Genomic DNA, 18,002 nt, shown 5'->3' with positions numbered 1-18,002 from the left:
CAGCCTGATGCTATGAGGAGTGGTTAGTGGGAGATAGGAAGCACATTGCCCTGCTCAAAGGGCAAAGCACAGCCTAACAGAACTCACCTGACTTTTGGATTAAGGAAAAAAGTACCAAGAAAGACTAACAGCAAGGTTTGGCTAAGGATGCACAAAACTTGTGTCCCTTTATTACCTGGCTGCAGTGACCCTGGGGACACAGATTACCGCCCTTCCTCCTTGGCAGTGCTTAGGAGGTGTTTGGATGTGGGAAGGATCCCAGAGACACCAAGACCAAGCTGCTGCCTGTGTCTAGTCTGCTAGGAATCGCCCTCACCTTCCCTGTGTACAGCGGGGCATGTGCAATGGGGCTTGGGGAGGAAGGACACTCACATGCCAAGAAGTGCCTGCAGTGCTCAGACAGCAGCAGGAAAAAAATGTCCCTTAACCAGATGATCTTTGCAGCCCCTTCCAACCCGAACCTTCCTTTGCTGCTGCTCCGTACAACCCAAGCACACACTGCAGCAATCCTCCGTGGCTCAGCTGGGAGGCTGAAGTACAGGACTGACTTCTCCTGCCTCCAACCCATCTCTGCCAGCCCCCAAGCACCAGCAGCTGCTCCTCCTGCCGGCACCAAGCCCGGACCGCTCAGCCGATGCTCCCAGAGCTTCCTGCTCCCCTGCCCACGCCCTGCTGCACCCACAGGAGCGCGTCACAGAGCAACAGCCCCATTGCCAGCCCGGCAGCAGGAGGAAGGAGGAAGCCGGGCTGCAGAGACACAAAATCACGGCAGAACTGGCTGCGAGAGCACCAGACAGGCTGGCTGGGAAGGACGGCTCTGCTGAGCCCGGGAGAAAATGGTTTGAGTAATTATTAACGGTAAGGAAACCTTTCATTTGAGGCGAGAGGGCTTAAGAGGGATTTCTGCATGGTAATACTCTGCATACTTGGTGCTTATGGGAGGAGAAAGGCTGGTGATTGAGTGGTTTGAAGCACAGCCCGAATGCAAGCAATTCCTTTCCAGCCTGTTGGGTCCACTCCCCCCATTTCCAATCTTACTTTTGGCTGTGACCCACCAGGGGCACACACAGCCCCTAGCAGATTCTCCTGTCTCTCTCAGCTGTGGGCTGTCTTGGGGGGGCTTTCAGCATAACCTGAGCTTCACATTGCTGCAGTTTGCTGACAGTTGTCCCCCCTCCCCAGCCTGCCGCTATGTGGCCAGGAAGATGGGGACCCTGTGCTGCCAGCAGCCCCAGGAGCCACCACCCAGCCCGGAGCAGGCAGCCCCACGGAGAGGCCACCAAAGTAAGTTATTTCGGGGTTAAAAGCTGGGGTGTGTGGCCACGTCCTGATGGAGCACAGTTGTCCCAGAGCAACATCTCTCTGGGGGCAATCTTTGTGGCCTCGAATCACCAGCCACCAAAACACACGAGCTGGCAGCCAGAGCTGCCCTTCCATACTGCCAGCCTTCCCCAGCCCCTTCCTGGCCCATTTCAGCCCCCAAAATCCCAGTGGATCGGCAGATCACTCACACAATGCCCCACAAGCAGCCACACACCCCCCAGCTGCCCCTGATCCACCACCGGGGGCTGCTCTGGAGTTAAAGCTCACATCGAAAATGAAATGCTCCCTGAACAGCAGACAGAAGAACCTCAGAGCTCACCAGCACCATTTCAGTGGTCCAGCCGAATCATGCCCAGGTCTCCCTCGGGCAAACAAGCCCAGAGCTGCACCCAGGGGTGACCACCAGGAGCTGAGGCCTGCAGGAGGCTGGGCTCTTCCCCTTGCTGCTCCCACACTGCTGCCTGGGGGGCTATAAACCCTCCAGATATCACCTTGCAGTACCACAACATGCAGATCCTTAAGGGAGGAGGAGGGACGTCTCTCACCACTAATGCTTTAATTAAGTGCAAATGAAGGAAAAGCACGACATCAGCCATCTGGCCTGCAGCGGGGACCAGAGCAGGGCAGGTGCTTGGGTGTGTTAGTAAGAAGAATCAAACTCCTCCTTTGAGCGTGGTTAAGCTCGTTCCCTGCTGTTAATTGCTGGGTGTTTGTTGCAATCAGGGGAGCTGTGCCAATTAGCACTAACAGAGGGCCCACAGCATCCCCCCACCAGGTGCTGTGGATGAGGGAGGCTGCGTCCCTCCCTGGGGACACCACGTCCCTCCCTGGGGACACCATATCCCTGAGGACACAGCTTACACAGGGGAGCTGCTCGGTCAGGGCTTGGCTCAGCTCCATCCCCTGGGGCAAGGCCCTTGCTGGGAAATGTTGAAGGCAGAGCACTGCCATTCAGCGGGGTGATGTTTTTGTGGTGCCTCCATGCTGACCGAAGCTGTGGGCTCCCCAAGTACCGTGAGCAGTGCCTCCAGTTGGCTCTGTGCCACCAGCACAAGCCGTGTGCTTGGTCTGTGCCTCCCGAGCAAGGAGCTCTGCCGTGTCCCAGAGCTGCCAGGATACAGCAAGGAGCTCACAGATCCCACCAGCTCCTGGTGGGACACAGGGATGATGCAGGGGACGAGCAGTGTCCAGGACACAGCGTGGAAGCTGCTGAGCTTCGTCCTGGGGCCCTGCTGGAGAGCTCTGTGCTAAAATGTGGCCTGGCTCCCTGCACTAACCTAGCATGGGTCAGGGCTGCCACCAGCAGGTTTTCCAAGCAGCAGTTCACATCCCAGCCATGTCCCTTTGGGAATTATTTTTGTCCATGGCTAATCCTGACTCCCCTCTCCTTTACTCTGATGCTTGTGCATTTGCAGATGTAAACGCGGTGGTATCAGCACCCCCCCAAGCCACAGCCTCACTTTCCACGAACAAGGACGTGGCCCAAGACCAGCCCTGCAGGTCCTGAGGGTAATGGCCCTCGTGGTCCTCTCTTGAAGGCCACGAGCTGCCTCCCCACCCACCTCCTGGAATCTGTGTGCTGGGAATCCTGCAGCCCTGGGATTGGGAAAAATCAGAAAATCCCTCCTGTACCTGCTCTCGGCACAGAAGCACAATGACAGAGAACATCCCCATCGGTCTCCCTACCAGAAATTTCCAGATGGCAGAAAAGACCATCATGTACCAGGTGCTCCCGGCACTTCTGGGCCCTGGGAAAGAGCACGAGCCATTGCATTCCAGCAGCAAATCAGATTTTTATGCTGTGAAACCAAGCTGTGCTCCCAATGACATCGCTCTACCTTCAGACCACTTCTAAGAAGGTAAAATCAGCTCAGGAGCTGGAATGTGGAGTCCAAGAGCCTGGCCCTGTGGAAATCCCATGATGTTTTGAACACACCCCCTGTGCCCAACAAGCCGGTGACCCAGCACGATGAGCAGCACATGCAGAGCAGAGGGGCTGCAGAGACCACCGCCACATCCCCCCCCACCAGCAAACCCCGCGCTGTCACAGAGCAATGAAGGCAGAATTGCAAAGCCCACCCCTGTGGGGGCGATTCTGCCTGACCCCTTCCTGTGACAGCCCCAGCTGAGCCAGAAATAAAGATGGATGGAAGGAGGCTGACAGGGAGTGCGGTGGCTTTTTCTCCTGGAGGGGGTTTGTTGTTGTTATGGTGTTTGCACAGAGCCTGGGGTTGCAGTGGGGGTGTGATGCTGAGGCTCCCAGGGAAGATGTGCCTTATCTTTCCATTGCTCCTGATGGAGCGATGTGGGACCAGGAGGAGGGAGCGGAGTCATCCCACACCTCAGGGCAGAGCTGGCACCTGGCTCCAGGTCCCCAGCCCCCTGCCTCTTGCTGCCACCGTAGCCCATGGCTCGGCCTTCAGTGCTATAGAATTCCCTGCTACGGTGCCACACGAGGAGATGATGGCATGGTGGGGTGGCTGTGACTGAGGGACGTGCACGCCTCATTCCCCTGATTTTAAAGCCTTTCCTCACTTTGTGTGCACCAGGAGCACCACATGGAGCTGTGCTCCAGTGCTGCAGGAGATGGGATGGGGGGCACCGTGCCTGCCTGGCTGCAATAAGGCTGGAAACCACAGCCCTAAGGACCTTTTATTCTGATCAGTGCCACGTCCCAGGACCATGCTATGGTCCAAGCTGTGTGGTGAGGTGGCCAGGTAAGCATCAGTGCACACAGTCACAAGAAGCTCTGGGGACAGAAGACGCCAGCAACCCTGGCCCATACAGCTCTGCGTTCATGGGCTCACCTAAGCACACAGCCCCTTGCAGGCTTACAGCCCCTCATTTCATTCCCCATTCCCTCCCATACTCCACGTGCTGGGGTCTCCTGCTCACCACTGCCTCCTCTCACACGCTGTGTGAAAGCACAGTGGGGGAAAATGAGGAAAGGAAAACCAAAAGGACTCAACCTGGCCCAAAGTGCAGCAGAAAAGGGAGTCTAACAAGAGCCATGCCCCAGGCTGCCCTACAGAGGGCCTTTTTTAAGGCCTAATTCCATGGATTGTCAAACGTCCAGCACCTCATCCCTGAGGAGCTTGCAGAGGTGGCAGTCACTGGGCACTGCCCCAAGCTGGCCCCTGAATGGCAACTTGGACGAGGTCTCAGCCACCAACTTGGCAGCGCCTGGCACAGGACAGAGCTCCCTGTCACCAACAATTCATGCCACAATCCAAATCCGGAGCAGACGCCACATTTGTAATGCACAGGTATTCCCTGTCCTTCTTCCAAAGAGCCCATGAACTGCACCACTCCAGTGTGGGGCTGCCGTCTCCAGCTGTTCCCTGCTGCTCTCCCAGACCCCTGGGTCACAGCAGGGGCCACCCAAGGGTGCTTTGAGCTGCTGCACGATCGTTCCTGGCACCCAAAGCAGCTCCTCCAGGCAGAGCTTGGGGCCAGGCCAGCAGGGTTCAAAGGCAGCAGCTTTCTGATTGCATGTTTATTAGAGTTCCACTCGTTCACCCCAATAAGTCCAGGATGGGGCTTACAGCCCTCTCCTCTGCTTCTCCTCACTGCTGTGTGCGGGCAGCCTGTGTTTTGGCTTCCTGCAGCCCCCAGGGGTCACCTGCCCGGGAGGCAGCACTGCTGCGTGCTGAGCGCGGCGCTCTGGATGAACTGGCACAGGCAGGGCACGCTGCTGGGCTCCACGTGCCCGGCTGCTGTGGTCGGGGGGAGCCGGCCGCTGACCAGGAGCCGGACATAGCAGCCGCTGAAGATGACCAGGAGCTGCTGGGCCATCACCTGGAACGAGGAGGAGAGGCGTCAGTGTCTACCTGCGTCAGTGTCTACCTGCGTGGTGAGCACACGCAACATTGAACACCATTTGTGCCCTCGTTCAAACACCGTCCTTGTCCGAAAGAAGCAGGGCAGGAGCCAATGACAGATACGTAACTGTCCCAGATCCCCTTCTGGTCAGCAGCGCTGCCAACCACCTGGTCCAGCGCCACGCTCGGTGCCAGCAGCGAGGCCAGCCCAGGGGCAGGGGGCTGCAGGGGTGGGGTGGTCAGGTCACCAGGCTGCTCAGGGACCCTCCTGCTCTGTCACCAACTCCTGTTGATTTTTTTTTTTTTTTTTTTTTGGCCTGTAGACAGCTGGAAAGCTTCAACCTGCAGGGATGTCACCTGCACCAAATCCACTTAGTAACAGCGAGCAGAAAACTGCAAAATAAATCAAAATCATCTCTTTTGAAGCTTCTTGCTGAGCGGGAATGAGGACACATTTGTCACTCAGCAGGGCACAAGTCTTTGAGGGCACAGACTGTGGAGATGATGAAGGCTCAGCACAGCCAGGCCCAGCCCCAGCCCGGACACGGGCACCAGGTCCCTGCGCAGACCCCAGGGAGAGGTCAGCTTCCAAATGGGGACCAGGAGGAAATGCCTGGCCTATAAAAGAGACAGCATCAAGGCCTTAAACATTGACCACCCAGCACTGCCAGCCCTGGAGGAGGTGTGGGTGGACCTCCAGGTCTGCAGGCATTTCTACCAGGGCAAAAGGAGGTGTCCCCTGGGACGAGGTTTGGAGGCAAGGTGCCCAGGGAGGCGTTCAGCCCATCGAGGAGGGATATTTCTCCTTACCTCTGGTGGGCCCTCGGGAATGAGGCGGAGTAGCTGGTTGCACATCACGGGCTCCTTCTTGAAGTTCACCCCATTGGATAGGAGAGGGGACTCCTCGCACGAAGCCTCCTCCGCTGCCGGCTCGGGCTGAACCGCCGCCTCCATCACCACGCAGAGCTGGTCCAGGCTGTGCCGCAAGCCCGACTGGGGGAGAGGGAGAGTTTGGGGCAGCAGCAGTGTCCTCAGGACACCACTCAAAGCACCTCATTTGTATCAAAACTATCCTCCCAGGAGTTAAAAAATAACAATAAAAAAAAAAACATACAGGATTGGCTAAGAGAAGTTGCCAGCACTGGGGGCAGAGAGCCTTCATCCCACAAGGAAAGGTTGGACAACAGCCCCTATGTGCAGTGGTTCATTATGGTCAGCCCTCAGCCCGTGCCTGTCGGTTCATCCAGGGAGGTGAGTGGCCGTGGGATCTGGGGGTTTGCACCCCCTCACCTCCCATCCCATGGCTGTTGCCAGCCAGCAGTGTGTAGATATCCATGCAGCCACAAGGAGGAAGAGACTTTGAGGGACAAGAGGACAAAAGCCCCATACAGCTAGTCCAGTGCAGTGTTTAGTTACTCCTCAGGCTATCCCATTTGTTTCAGGAGGACAGCTCAAGGTGTCAGCTAGTTCCAACAGTGACACATGCCGTCAGAATTCACCCCTGACTCCTGGCAACTCCTTTAACAAAAGTCACAGTTAATTATCCAGCCTTGCACAGCTACGCTAAATAAATTCCTACTGACCTGGGCACCCGCAGATGAAGTTTGTCCCCCTCCCAGTTCACCCAGCTCCCAGTATACAGCAGGGGACGCTCAGAGGGCAACTCCAACATGTGCTGCTCATCACCCACCTCCACCCCACCAAAGCAGGGCCCTAGGGGTGGCCACGTGTTTGTCCCTGCAGGCTGTGCCCACTGCCCCTTACCTCCCGTGTCTGCCGCAGCTCCTCGAGGTGGGCTGACAAGGACTGGAGGCAGCGCTCGGGGCTGAAGTGCACAAACCACAGCTGGGACGGGGGGGTTAAGGAAGGGACCTCTCCACAATGTCCTCCCCGGAGCCCTCACAGAGGGGGCTGGTGCCCAGGGACTGCTCGGGACGCGGTCAGCAGCCAACTGCTGTGTCTCAGCACTGATTCTAAGCCTGGTCTGGGCTAAGGCAAAACCTCCAGGACTGGCAAATGGGCAGCAGAGCAATGGCAGGGAAGGGGGATGTTTCCCCTCATCCCAGACCTCCTTGCATACCTTCTGCACCATGGCAGGGACACTTGGGGTGACCCCCGGCCACTGCTCGTCACTCAGCTCAGTGGCATCATGTCTGAACAAGCCAGTGGGTCAGGTGAATTAGCCCCCCTAAACTCCTTCCTGCTTCCCTCTCTTTCTGGGGACCCGTTCCATTTATTTGTACGAGATTTGCTGTGCTCACTGTATGATGGAGGCACTGCTTGCTGAGAGTTTGCCATGGGGATACAAATCCTGCTTCAAGAGCAGCAGCCCCCCGAAGGCAGCCTTGTGCTGTCAGCCAAGGGACTCAAGCCCAGCGAGGAAGCCAGAGGGCCGACACAGACCTGGCATCACAGCAGACAAAGGAAGCCTAAACCCGTGGGTCCTTTCTGCTCTCAGGCAGTTCTGGGACATGTGAAGGCTGCGATAGTCCTCACTCACTCAGGTGTGAAACTAAGCTGGGCTGAACGAACATGTAATTCAGGTTCTTCAGCACTTCCTCATGCTGCACGACCTCACAGCTGCCACTGCTGCTCCTGTGCTCCTCGCTGCTCCTCTCTCTGACCCCATGCTTTGCCTCGTTCCCTCTCCATTTGTATTTCATGCTTCTCAGTACCTTGGGGGTGGTGCGAGATCCACCAGTGAATGGTGGGACAGCATGTGGGACAGCATCTCCCACACCTTCCTTTTACACCTTCATGCTGCCTTAAAACACACTTCTTTCCTCTAAACCTTTGTCTGGTCCAGAGAAGGCATCCAAAGAGCAGCAAAAGAAGCTCTCCCACCCCTGGCTTCTTCAACCTGCACTTCTGTAAGGTGATGATCAGAAGTGCCTGGCAGCTGGAGACCTGGCTGCCAGGTGCTCACTGCATGAATTAGATTCTCTCATGCCTGAAGGAGGGAGCCTGGGGCTACAAATGACTCCTGAGAGCAGAGACACTTGGATGCTGCTGGCTGAGCTCCTCTCTGCAAGGCACAGCACGAGCTCCCAGGGAGGGGATTTCTCTGTTGTGTTGTTTTGCCATAGGCACATTGCTGGCACTCTGCTGTTAGTAAGAATCATCATTGTCATGTAAACACAGTACACTTGCAGGAATAATTGTCTGCCCCAAGGACTAATTTCACTTCCCTGTTTTAAACTCTTTATTTCCAGTAGCCTTTGGGTATATCTCAATCCCTACAGACAGGAGAAGAAAAATTCCCCATTTCCCATGCCATCCAATAGGAGGAAAAAAAAAATCCTAGAAATGCCACCCTCTGGAAATCCTCCCTGATCACCGCATCAATAAATACCCTCCCCATCATTAGCTACCCAGCAGGAATATGAGCGATCCACCACAGAAAGGATACTTGTAGGATGCTGTGTGGCCCGTCCAGGACATCTGTAATCCCCAGAATTAAACTGTGTTTGATAAAGAATTCATTGACAGCGGCCAGCCTCACATCTGTATTCATATTTATCTATTAAAGAACACAGAAAAAATTAACATGCTCTGTGACAAAACCTGGGCCAGCCTACAGCTGCAGATGATCCTGCAGGCTGCTGGATGACCCCAAACACCGTGTCTCTGAAGGGAAGGCAGTGACAGAGCTGTAGCCAGGGCAGGGCATCAGCCATCAGCATGGCCTTGCCACCCCTAGATGATGTCTGTGCAGCCAGAGACCTCACTATGTGTGTGTTATGGGCAAGATGTGTGAAGTGGATGGGCTCCCAGCATTGTGTCCTCTCTCCCTTCCCCCAGCTACTCCTAAGTGAAGGACAACTCCTCGGGTTAGGAGCTGCCTTTTTGTGCTGCACCTGGGGCAAGGTGGGTGCAGAAGCAGGGCAGGAGAGGAGCCTGCTCTGCTGGTGCTCGCACGGGGCTCCCCACCAGCCGGGGGAGCACAAATCATGCAATGGTTGCTTTTTCTCCTGCAACAGCAGGCACTTCGAGCCAGCTTTCACCTACTTTGTAGGCGTTACGACACCTAACTCTATAATACCCTTGCCTGAACCAGATCTCTGCGCCTGCTCTAAAAATACTCCTACCACCCCCGATAGCCATGTTCTCCATCTGCATCTAGGAGGTGAGCCAGGTCCCAGCACGCTGGTGGGAGGGAACCCTGCTCCCCGCGCTGTGTCCACACACGAGTCACCTCCTCTCACCTTCCTCTGGCGCCGGTCAAGGACCAGTATCACGACCACGGTGATGGCCACAGCAGCCAGGGTCACCAGCACACTGGCCTCCCAGTAGCGCCCAAAGGAGCACAGCTGGACTGTGGAGTAAATGTTTGTCCAGAGAGACACGTAGAAGATCTGTGAAAGCCCAGAGAGATGGATGATGCTCAGAAAACTGTGGAAGGGAGAAAAGTCAAGGGGAGAAGAAACCCTGCCATAAATTAATTAAGTCACCTGGGATTTTTCAGAGGGTGAGAAAGGACAGGAGTTCTTTCCAATAACAAATGGGGGAGAAAAGGGTCTAGAAGGACTGAGTGAGCACTAGTTTATGACAAAAAACCACCAATCATTAAAGACAGAGACTGAACTCTTAATGATGATTCATACCTAGGAAGGATTTCAATCCACTTCTTCCATTTAGATAAGAAATGCACTTGCTGAAGCATATTGATAATACTTGTAATAGTCCCTCTATTTAGAGAGCTCCTATGTCAGAGCGCTCGAGGTGGTGCAGAGGCTGCTCAATTACAGCAATGCTCAAATGATGGACGGTGACCCTGGGCTCAAGGACTATGCTAAAGACTAGCAAATGTGGCCTTTGCATAAAAAACAGCAAAACTGAATTTGTTTGGCCTTCAATTCAGGTGTCGGGCACTGGGCAGAAGACTGCCTAGAAGCAAGTAGGGTACATGCAGCACATCTTGTCACAGCATCCCCTTGCAGTGATACAACTCATTGCCCCCCCGGGAGTACCCAAGGCCAGGCTGGATGGGGCTTTGAGCAACCTGGTGTGGTGGGAGGTGTCCCTGACCATGGCAGGGGGTGGAATTAGATGATCGTTAAGGTCTCTTCCAACCCAAACCACTCTAAGATTTACACTAAACAGGCACCAAAGCCCTCAAAACACCGAGCACAAACTCCTGTGATATTAGTGATAGGAGAACATGTATATAATGACTACCAAAAAAAAAAAAAAAAAGCATCTAAAATGAAGGAGTCAGTTTTTACCATACCTTCAGCATGCTGGAAAGTAACATTAAGGTAGCTGCTAGTGGCTGGGGTCTTTGCAGGAGCTTGTTTTGCCAGAAGCAGCAAAGCAAGACTAGATAAACCACCTGGTAGCCTGCATTGCCTGGGCCATTGGTCTGAATGAGCATCAGGACCAGGTCATCTTCATGTTTTTAAAATCAAATTAAAAAGAGCATGATGGGGTACTACCAGCTCAGCAAATTCTGGTTACCAGCCCACTCTGAGGGGACTACCGGCAAGAGGCTGGGGAAGGCGTCTCGCCCTGGTTTTGGAAACACATCTACGGCAAGCCTGGGAGAAGCCCTTACCACAGCGATGGCGATCTGGAACGCCCTGGAGTTGTAGAACATGTACCGCCTCACTTCGGGCTTCAGGATGGCCTCCTGGATTAACGTCCTCCACTCGTCTGCTGCCACCTGCTCGGGGAACAACCTCAGGTCACCGGCGTGGGGCTCAGAGCCACCAGAACAGGCCTGGTGGGGCCAGGCCCCAGCAAAGCAAACCGGGCCCCGGGGCACCTTCCTGTGCAGTGTACCAGGCTCCATTCCCACCTGTACAGCTGTCACGGGCCAAAAACCTGTGTCCTTGCATCATTTGCAGTGAGTGATATCTCCCTGGAAAGCGCAGGGAAAGTCAGAAGAGAAAAGCGTGGTTTTATGACAAAGGACAAGGCGAGACCGATTGTCCCGGGGTGTTCCAGCACACCGGAGTGCTCTCAGGCAATTTGGCTGAACCTACGCTGAATGGGTTTCTTCACGGAGGTTTAAGCCAAGATCATTACACTTGACTTGAAGTCAATGAGGAATAGATTGAAATTAAACTGAAACAAGTCACTCTTCAACCAAAAAAAGAATAAAAATAAGAAGTGCCTGTGGTCTGGGTGCAGGTGCAAACGATGCCAGTCCTGTACCCACTCCTACAGGGCCCCGGGGGAGTGCGGCGCTTACCTGAACCCCGAGGGACTTCAGCTTCTCTGCACAAAGCTCCATGTCGAAGGAGGTGGCCGAGCAGTTATTGTCCATACTGAGCACCATGAGCACCTGCCCATTGGGGGGGTCTGCAAGAGGAACACAGGCCCCCCCGACGTGCATTAACTGGCTGCAGAACCCCCTTGGATATTTCCCAGAGCATCACGAAGAGCTCCAAAAGCAGCCCAGGGGCCTGCTGTCCCCTGTAAGGAAGGCACCTACGACAAAGGAAGGAAACCCAAAGCACATTCCAGGGGCGAGCAGTCACAGATAACGTGATGCTCTGACCCTCAGCAGGATAACGCCTTGTCTCGCTGATCCTTAACTGGGAGGACAATGGACTCGAGCTGCTCGGTGCTGGTAAGTCTCCCTCAGAGATTCCCCGTTCCTACCCACCCCACCCACTGGGAGGAAACACTCCAGCAAACAAACCAAGGCGTTTTCCAACAACCACATTGTCTGGGATGTGGCTGGGCTGTCCCTAAAGCATGATCCCTACAAGCCTCTGGCGACCAGGTCCCTGCTCTAGCATTGGCAGCGCGGCTCTGCTCAGGGCTCCCTGTGATTCCGGCTTCAGCTAGGGCTAGGATCAGAAATGTAATCTATGGACCCAAGCTGCAGGCAGAAGCCCAGGAAGCGTGAGGACAGCCTGCCCTAGATTTGAGGAGCTGACAGCTCGGAGCTGAGGCAGAGCAGCCTTGGAGCTGCAGAGCAGAGCTGTGATCTGGCATCCCATCTGGCAGCTACCTAGAGTTTACACAAGCTGAGCTACGCCAAGAGGAAGAGATCAAATCCAAAGAAGTGGCGTGTTCAGATGAGATCGTGTTTCATCGACATGTTTCACACAATTTTCCTGCCCCTCTGCAGCTCCAGGGCCAGCCAAGCGTCCCTTGGGTTGCTCCCTGACAACACCTGCTCAGTGCTCTCCACTCAGCTGTGCTGGCTGAGAGGCAGCGCACACTCACCCTTCCCTTCTCTCCTGCTTTCGTCTTCCATCTTCATCATCTCTTCACTGCTCGGGAATGGGAGATGCCAAATAAAATGAGGCAATTGCATTACAAAAGGGCGTGACAGCATCGGCTCCAGAAGGGAAGAGTAGATGCATCTGAAACCTCCAGGATAACGACGTCCTGTTTGTTTGCCAAGCTTAATCTCCTCCAGACACTGAGCCACAGAGGCGGTGAGGATGAAGCAAGAGTGAAAACAAATGGGCTGGGCTCTCCTGTTCCCCACGGCTTTGGTCAAGCTGATTGGCACAAAGCCTATTGGGTGCCAAGCTCAGATACCCCAAACCTGCAGAGGGGCTCAGCTCCTTGACCTCTGCTGGGGTAACAAGAGCTGCTTCACCCTGCCGAAAGCTGAGTGCTAAGGAAGTGCTGTGAATTGAGCAAGCAAGAACCTGCTGAGCACAGCACGCAGGTCTCGCTGCAATGGGGCACCCATGGCACTACCTTCTGCCTCCGCACAGCGCTGAACCACGGCTGCAGAGAGGGAGCAAATTGGTACCGGGGAAGAGAGTCCCTTGGAAAGAAAAGCACAGGTCGAGTTTCCCAAAGATTGATTGACTTTTGAAAGCTGAGAAAAGAGGGCTTCAGAGGACCTGGGTTTCAATAGTTAGACGGTCATTCACTCCTAAATATCAGGCTTTCCAAAAAAGTAAAGTGTATCCACCCCCTTCCCCAAACACCGAAACATCCATAAGATTTGCTTACTTTTGCAAATGAGGTGCTGTCAGTGAGCATCGCTGAAAAACCTGCCACCTGCCAATTTAAGGGCACTGCGCTCAGCACTGCATCTCTCAGCAAGTCCCCAGAGTCACAGAGCAGCCCAGGTTGGAAGAGGACCACAAGAGACCACCCGGTCCAGCCTCGCTCGCTTACCTTTCGCCCACTGCAGGGATCCTTCCTTTAAATCGCTCTTGCAGTAGAAGATGGAGGAAAGGGACCCGTTTTTCTCAATTCCACCAGCTTGGCTTTTGTAGGCCATGCTGATAACCTCTCCTTCGGCGACTCTGCGTCGTGTTGTCAGAAGTTCAGCACTTCATCTCCCTCCCTTATCTTTGGCGGCTCAGAAACACCCAGGCAGCAGGCAGCCAGCCTGCTCTTCCTGTTGGGGACCAGGTTGTGAAATCTTCACTCACACTCCCACTGGAGGCTTCCTCGAGATTCTGCTTTCCATGAGCAAGGAGGCATTTTCTAGCCCTGTAAAGAGGAAAGAAAAATGCTCATACCTTGCAGAGAGAGCAATTAAAGGGTAAGAGCACAGAGCCCTTGGGTGCACCCTGCTCTTTGGAGCCTGCGCCCTGTGGATGTTACCACTGGGCGGGTGGTGGCCAGCCATGAGCGCAGCACACACAGGCTCTCCTTTTGCTTCAAATACTTCTTTTTTTGCTGCCATTAGGTGAAAAAGGTATCTCCAGATATTCCTTAAATTATTCCAACGTCCTTAAATATTCACACTGTGCAAAGAATCGGCCACGCAATAGAAAAGGCTTCTCTTTGTGAGGGCAGAGTGGGGAATTCCCCAGCAGTCAGCACAGGAAACACGCACGCACCTGCGTAAGGGCGAGCAGCCCTGCTCAGCCAGCAGCAGCTCTTTGGCACGCTCTGCTCGTCTCTGCCACCCTCCTCTGCTCCCCGCCGTGCCCACGGGTATTCGGTGTGAATGCTGCCGGCGTGGGGCTGCAGCCGCCAGGAGCTGCGGGTGACTGTTCAAACCCAGGGCGCGCAACTCCAAAGTTTAATCACCTTCCTTTCAGGCAGATCATCCGCATCCCTGCCGGCTCTCCAGAGCTCTTGTTTTGTTTTAACCTCAGCTCCTGCGTTGCTTTTGCCCTGGGAGCCTGGTTTGAAGGTCCCTCGTGGATCTCAACAGCTCTCCTTTGAAAGGGATCGCTTCGCTTTCTTTACCGGTGGCTGTTGCTGCAATCACCCCCTTGCACAAAGCCAGGAGAGTCACCAGTGAAGGACTGACAGACAGGAAACTGAGGCAAGGGGAGCCACACAAAAGGTTCAGATGGTTGCAGAAAACCTGCAAAGGGCTGGAAACTCAGCACGCAAAGCAGCCAAGCCCTGGTGCAGGAGGTGCGTATTGTGCCCGTGTGCCTGGGATGGCCGCGGCACCTGCTCTGAGCGCTGGCTGCTCCCACGTTTTTACAGTTTTATTCCAGAATGAGTCTGCTGCACGTCCAGTCCCTGTGCAACAGCCCCTGGTGAGGCACCCACAGCGGATCACACTGCTCTGCAGCGCGTTTTCCTTGCAGAGCACGGGCAGATGAGTTACCCAGCACGTCCCCAAGCACTGAAAGTGAACTCGGGGAATGTCACTTCCTTCCCCTTGGCCTTCAATCCCTTCAGTTCAGTGTCAAACAGAAGGGAAAATGAAAAACAAGACAAAATAAAAAATAAAAAAAAAAAGGAGAGAGCGAGAAAACAGGAGACAAAAGGAAACCCTAATTAAAACCTGCCACCTTGCTCTCGCTGCCGTTGTGTTACGTTAGTGATGAAGCAAGGCTCTGTGCCTCGGACACCTCGGGAGCACCGAGTCCCACAGCAGCCCCCAGGAGCTGCCAGCGACTGGTGCCACAGGGCCAGGGCAGCTCACTGCAGGGCCCGCTGAGCCTTCCCCAGCACGGGCAAGCCCCAAAACAACAGAAGCTTTGTTTTACACCAATCGTGCACTATAGACCTGGTTTGGCTCCATTGCCTTTCACTGCAGAATGTCTGCCTCTGCAGGGAAGGTTTGTCCCCCCACGTCTTCCCCTGTGCTAACCTGAGGGGTATCCTTACCTCCTGCACTCTTATTTTCTATGCAAAGCCATTCCCTTCGCCTCCTTCAGCCTAAGGACCTTCCCGGACACCTCCAAGCCCCAGCTATCTCAGCAAGTCCTGCTGCTGCGTTTTTGGAGAGGCTGCCAGAGGCTTACCTCGCCCGGCTCACCTCCTGGTCCTGGGGTGCCGGCTCAGCTCCCTCACCTCCTCCTCCTCCTCCTCACTGTCCTTCACCCGGCACCGCTGGGCTCCCACAGCAGGACAGGAAGGTCCCAGCCCAAACGGGGGACACGGCTGGGACCTTCCCTGCCTCTCCCTGGAGGATGAGCGATGAGGCACCGCGAGCTGAAGGCGAGACGCCTGCGCCCCCGCACTCCCCGCTCTCATTACCCCAAGCTGCAAGCACCGACTTGCAAAATCTCCCTGGTGCATGTGACTTTTCCCCAGGCTCGCTTCAGAGCCGTGGTTTTAACCCTCTGCAGTTCCTCAGAAATGCTTCCCCATCAGGCGCGGTCATGGGAGACTCAGCAGCAGGAGCTGGAGTCACCTTTTGAAGGGTGGGGGTCCGGACCTGGACCCCAGAGGGCTTCTTCAGAGGGGGCACGAGCTGAGCAGTGGCGCAGTCCGAAGGCTCTCCTCCTCCACCAGCTGGGCAGGATTCACCAAATACAAATCCCAAAGTTGCAACAGACGAGTCGCTGCGAAGACATTAGTCAGAGCCAAGCATCAGCAGCAGGGCTGGAGAGATCAGGAGAGATGAGCAAAGATCTCAAGGCTGAGAACGCGCTGCTGCTGAATTAGCACAGGGTCACAGCAAAGCACAGGGGAGCAGAAGTAATGGGGAGGGACCCGCAGCCCTCCTCAAAACAGGAGGCTGTGCTGATAGGGAGGGCGGGTGGGGTTTCCTCTCCATTACGTGCTCCAAAAAGCAAAGAAGGGTTGGGCACGTGGCCAGACAGACCCCCCCCCCCCCCAAAAAAATAAAAAATAAAAAATAAAATAAAAAAATCATGTCCTGGGGGCAGTGCTCAGCCTTCAGGCCAAGGGGTAGTGCTGGGGATCACAGCATCAGAGCCCACCAAAAGCTAGAGGGTCCCCAAAGGCTAAGAACGGAGTCAATAAAATTTCACAGTGCCTGCTAGTGAACAGTTAAAAAAAATAAATAAAATGCTTCATTGCCCTGTCAGAGAACACTTCCTGGAGAAAAGGCTGCTCTGCTCTCTGAGGGCTCGGTTTCTGCAACCCTGTTGGCTCCGGACTTTGCTGAGCAATGTGTTCATTAAATCACATGGCTGCACGGGGAAGAGAATTGTCTCCAAAACCACTTACCACATGGGATCTTGTTACACTGGGAGCTGGCAACTCGCAGAGTAACATCACCCAGGTACTGAGGAAATCACATCAATCTCGCTGTTGCTCGCTGAGGCCTGGCTCACATCCCCACCCAGGGCAGGCGAAGCGTTGGGCTCGTTTGCAAACGCTCATCAGATCTGGCTTCGTTTCCTCCCCTCCTTGCCCACGCAAGGATCCTGACAGAGGCAGAAGACGGCGACCAAAGTGCTTAGAAAGAGCATCGTCAGCTCACTGCGGAAAAGCGCCCAAGGCACTGTAGGGACAAGAAGCCTGAAAGCAATTCCCCTAATTACCTGCAGCACGTACACCATACACCTCGTTTAGCAAGAAGCTCGTGGGTGCACTGATCTTGGCATCGACGCCTCGTGCTATCAACACCAGCAAACCCTGCCAATGAAAGAGGGGTGTTGCAAAAATCAGAGAAATAAAAGAAGCGATTCCAAGTTTAAAGGGCTCTGATGCAGCCAAAAGGCTTTAAACCATTCAATCTCCAGGCTCCTAACCAAGGCTGAGAGACGGTCGCAACGTGCCAGAACAAATGCACGCTGTGGCTGGAGAAAGCCTGCTGAAAGCACCTGGTTTGTGCCTACCCGAGGAACCAGGGAGGAAGCCCCACAGCACCTCACACCAATCTAAACCAAACGCAAGGCTTTCCAGCTGCTTTCTGAGAGTTTTCCAGCCCCCCACCCCCCTGCACTTGCTAATTCCAGGATCACACGAAGCAGGTGCTGGCCCAAAGGAGCTGGTGGAGCTGCAGGTTGGCTGCGTGGAGCCCAGGCCTCCCAGCCCAGCTCGTCCCAACTCCAGCAGTCATCAAACGCTCAGAAACCTCTGCCAGGTGTCAGTTTTCTGAGCACCTTATTCAGGGCGTAATTTCGGTGCTTTTGTTAGTCAGATGAGAGCTTACCTGGTATCTTCTCCCTGCGAGCAGACACCCTGTAGCCACAGGGAACAGATTAATCACTGAATGTCTTACAGACTACTTCAATAAACAGCACGTGTATTTCAGATTCTAGCCTGCCAACAAGCGAGGCTTTGCACAGATGCCTTTATAGCCAGGCTCCTGAAGCACAAAGCTGTGTCTGTAACGTTCCTGTCCCACCTGGTAACAGTCCCACCAAAACTTTAGCATTAAGCAGACGGAGAACAGAAATTCAAGCCTCTTAAACCAGCAGGGAGTACTGCAGATACAAAGCCAAACAGTAAACTAGAAGGGAATTTGGAAGGTCAGGCCAAAGCTCACCAGAAAGAAGGAACTTTCTGCCTGAAACAGAAAGAGGACACTGGCAACATCCCAAGCAGACGCGAGGTTCTGCGGCTGCACGGCGCCCAGCTGACACCCTGGGCTTTGTTTGAAAAGCCGGGCAGAAGCAAAAGAGGCTGTGCCCTGTGAGTGGAGGTCTTCCAAATGTCCCCAGGTTGGGCACTCGAAAGCTGAAATGGGAATGAGTGAAATTAAAACTGAATGAAAACGCAGACTTTTCTACTCCAGAAAGCAACGCATTGGCTAAAAGCTCTGCT

The 18,002-nt window shown here is 54.6% G+C and overlaps 1 protein-coding gene and 1 long non-coding RNA gene across 13 annotated transcripts; one reads left to right on the top strand and one right to left on the bottom strand.

Annotated features, from left to right (window-relative positions):
* The first annotated feature begins 676 nt into the window (after positions 1–676).
* Positions 677–3,479, top strand: LOC101790536 (uncharacterized). Its single transcript, XR_217450.6, has 3 exons — positions 677–858; positions 1,183–1,284; positions 2,739–3,479. It is a non-coding gene; the product is annotated as an uncharacterized lncRNA (long non-coding RNA).
* Positions 2,805–16,895, bottom strand: TMEM268 (transmembrane protein 268). Of its 12 annotated transcripts, XM_072025225.1 has the most exons (13): positions 16,775–16,895; positions 16,458–16,657; positions 15,676–15,826; positions 13,239–13,559; positions 13,071–13,118; positions 12,324–12,522; positions 11,338–11,447; positions 10,699–10,806; positions 9,350–9,499; positions 8,554–8,664; positions 6,909–6,989; positions 5,955–6,137; positions 2,805–5,121 (listed from the first exon to the last, which is right to left on the bottom strand). In XM_072025225.1, the coding sequence occupies exons 5-13, from the start codon at positions 13,098–13,100 to the stop codon at positions 4,942–4,944; spliced, it is 1,152 nt and encodes a 383-aa protein (XP_071881326.1). In that variant the 5' UTR covers positions 13,101–13,118; positions 13,239–13,559; positions 15,676–15,826; positions 16,458–16,657; positions 16,775–16,895; the 3' UTR covers positions 2,805–4,941. The 12 variants fall into 12 exon arrangements, with proteins under 12 accessions (XP_071881326.1, XP_071881328.1, XP_071881327.1 ...); XM_072025227.1 differs by lacking the exon at positions 15,676–15,826; XM_072025226.1 differs by lacking the exons at positions 16,458–16,657; positions 16,775–16,895 and having other exon boundaries at positions 15,676–16,318.
* Between the last annotated feature and the right edge of the window lie 1,107 nt (positions 16,896–18,002).

This window comes from Anas platyrhynchos, chromosome 18 (assembly GCF_047663525.1).
Source record: "Anas platyrhynchos isolate ZD024472 breed Pekin duck chromosome 18, IASCAAS_PekinDuck_T2T, whole genome shotgun sequence".
NCBI lineage: Eukaryota > Metazoa > Chordata > Aves > Anseriformes > Anatidae > Anas > Anas platyrhynchos.
Note: the sequence above shows the minus strand (reverse complement) of the source record. Positions and strands in the feature narration are given on the sequence as shown.

Coding starts and splice junctions, on each gene's coding strand:
- TMEM268 (XM_072025225.1), bottom strand. CDS start 13,100: ATGCTCACTGACAGCACCTCATTTGCAAAA. Junction 8,665..9,349: donor TTGACCGGCGCCAGAGGAAG/GTGAGAGGAGGT, acceptor GTTCTTTAATAG/ATAAATATGAATACAGATGT. Junction 5,122..5,954: donor TTCCCGAGGGCCCACCAGAG/GTAAGGAGAAAT, acceptor TCCTCGTTCCAG/GTGATGGCCCAGCAGCTCCT.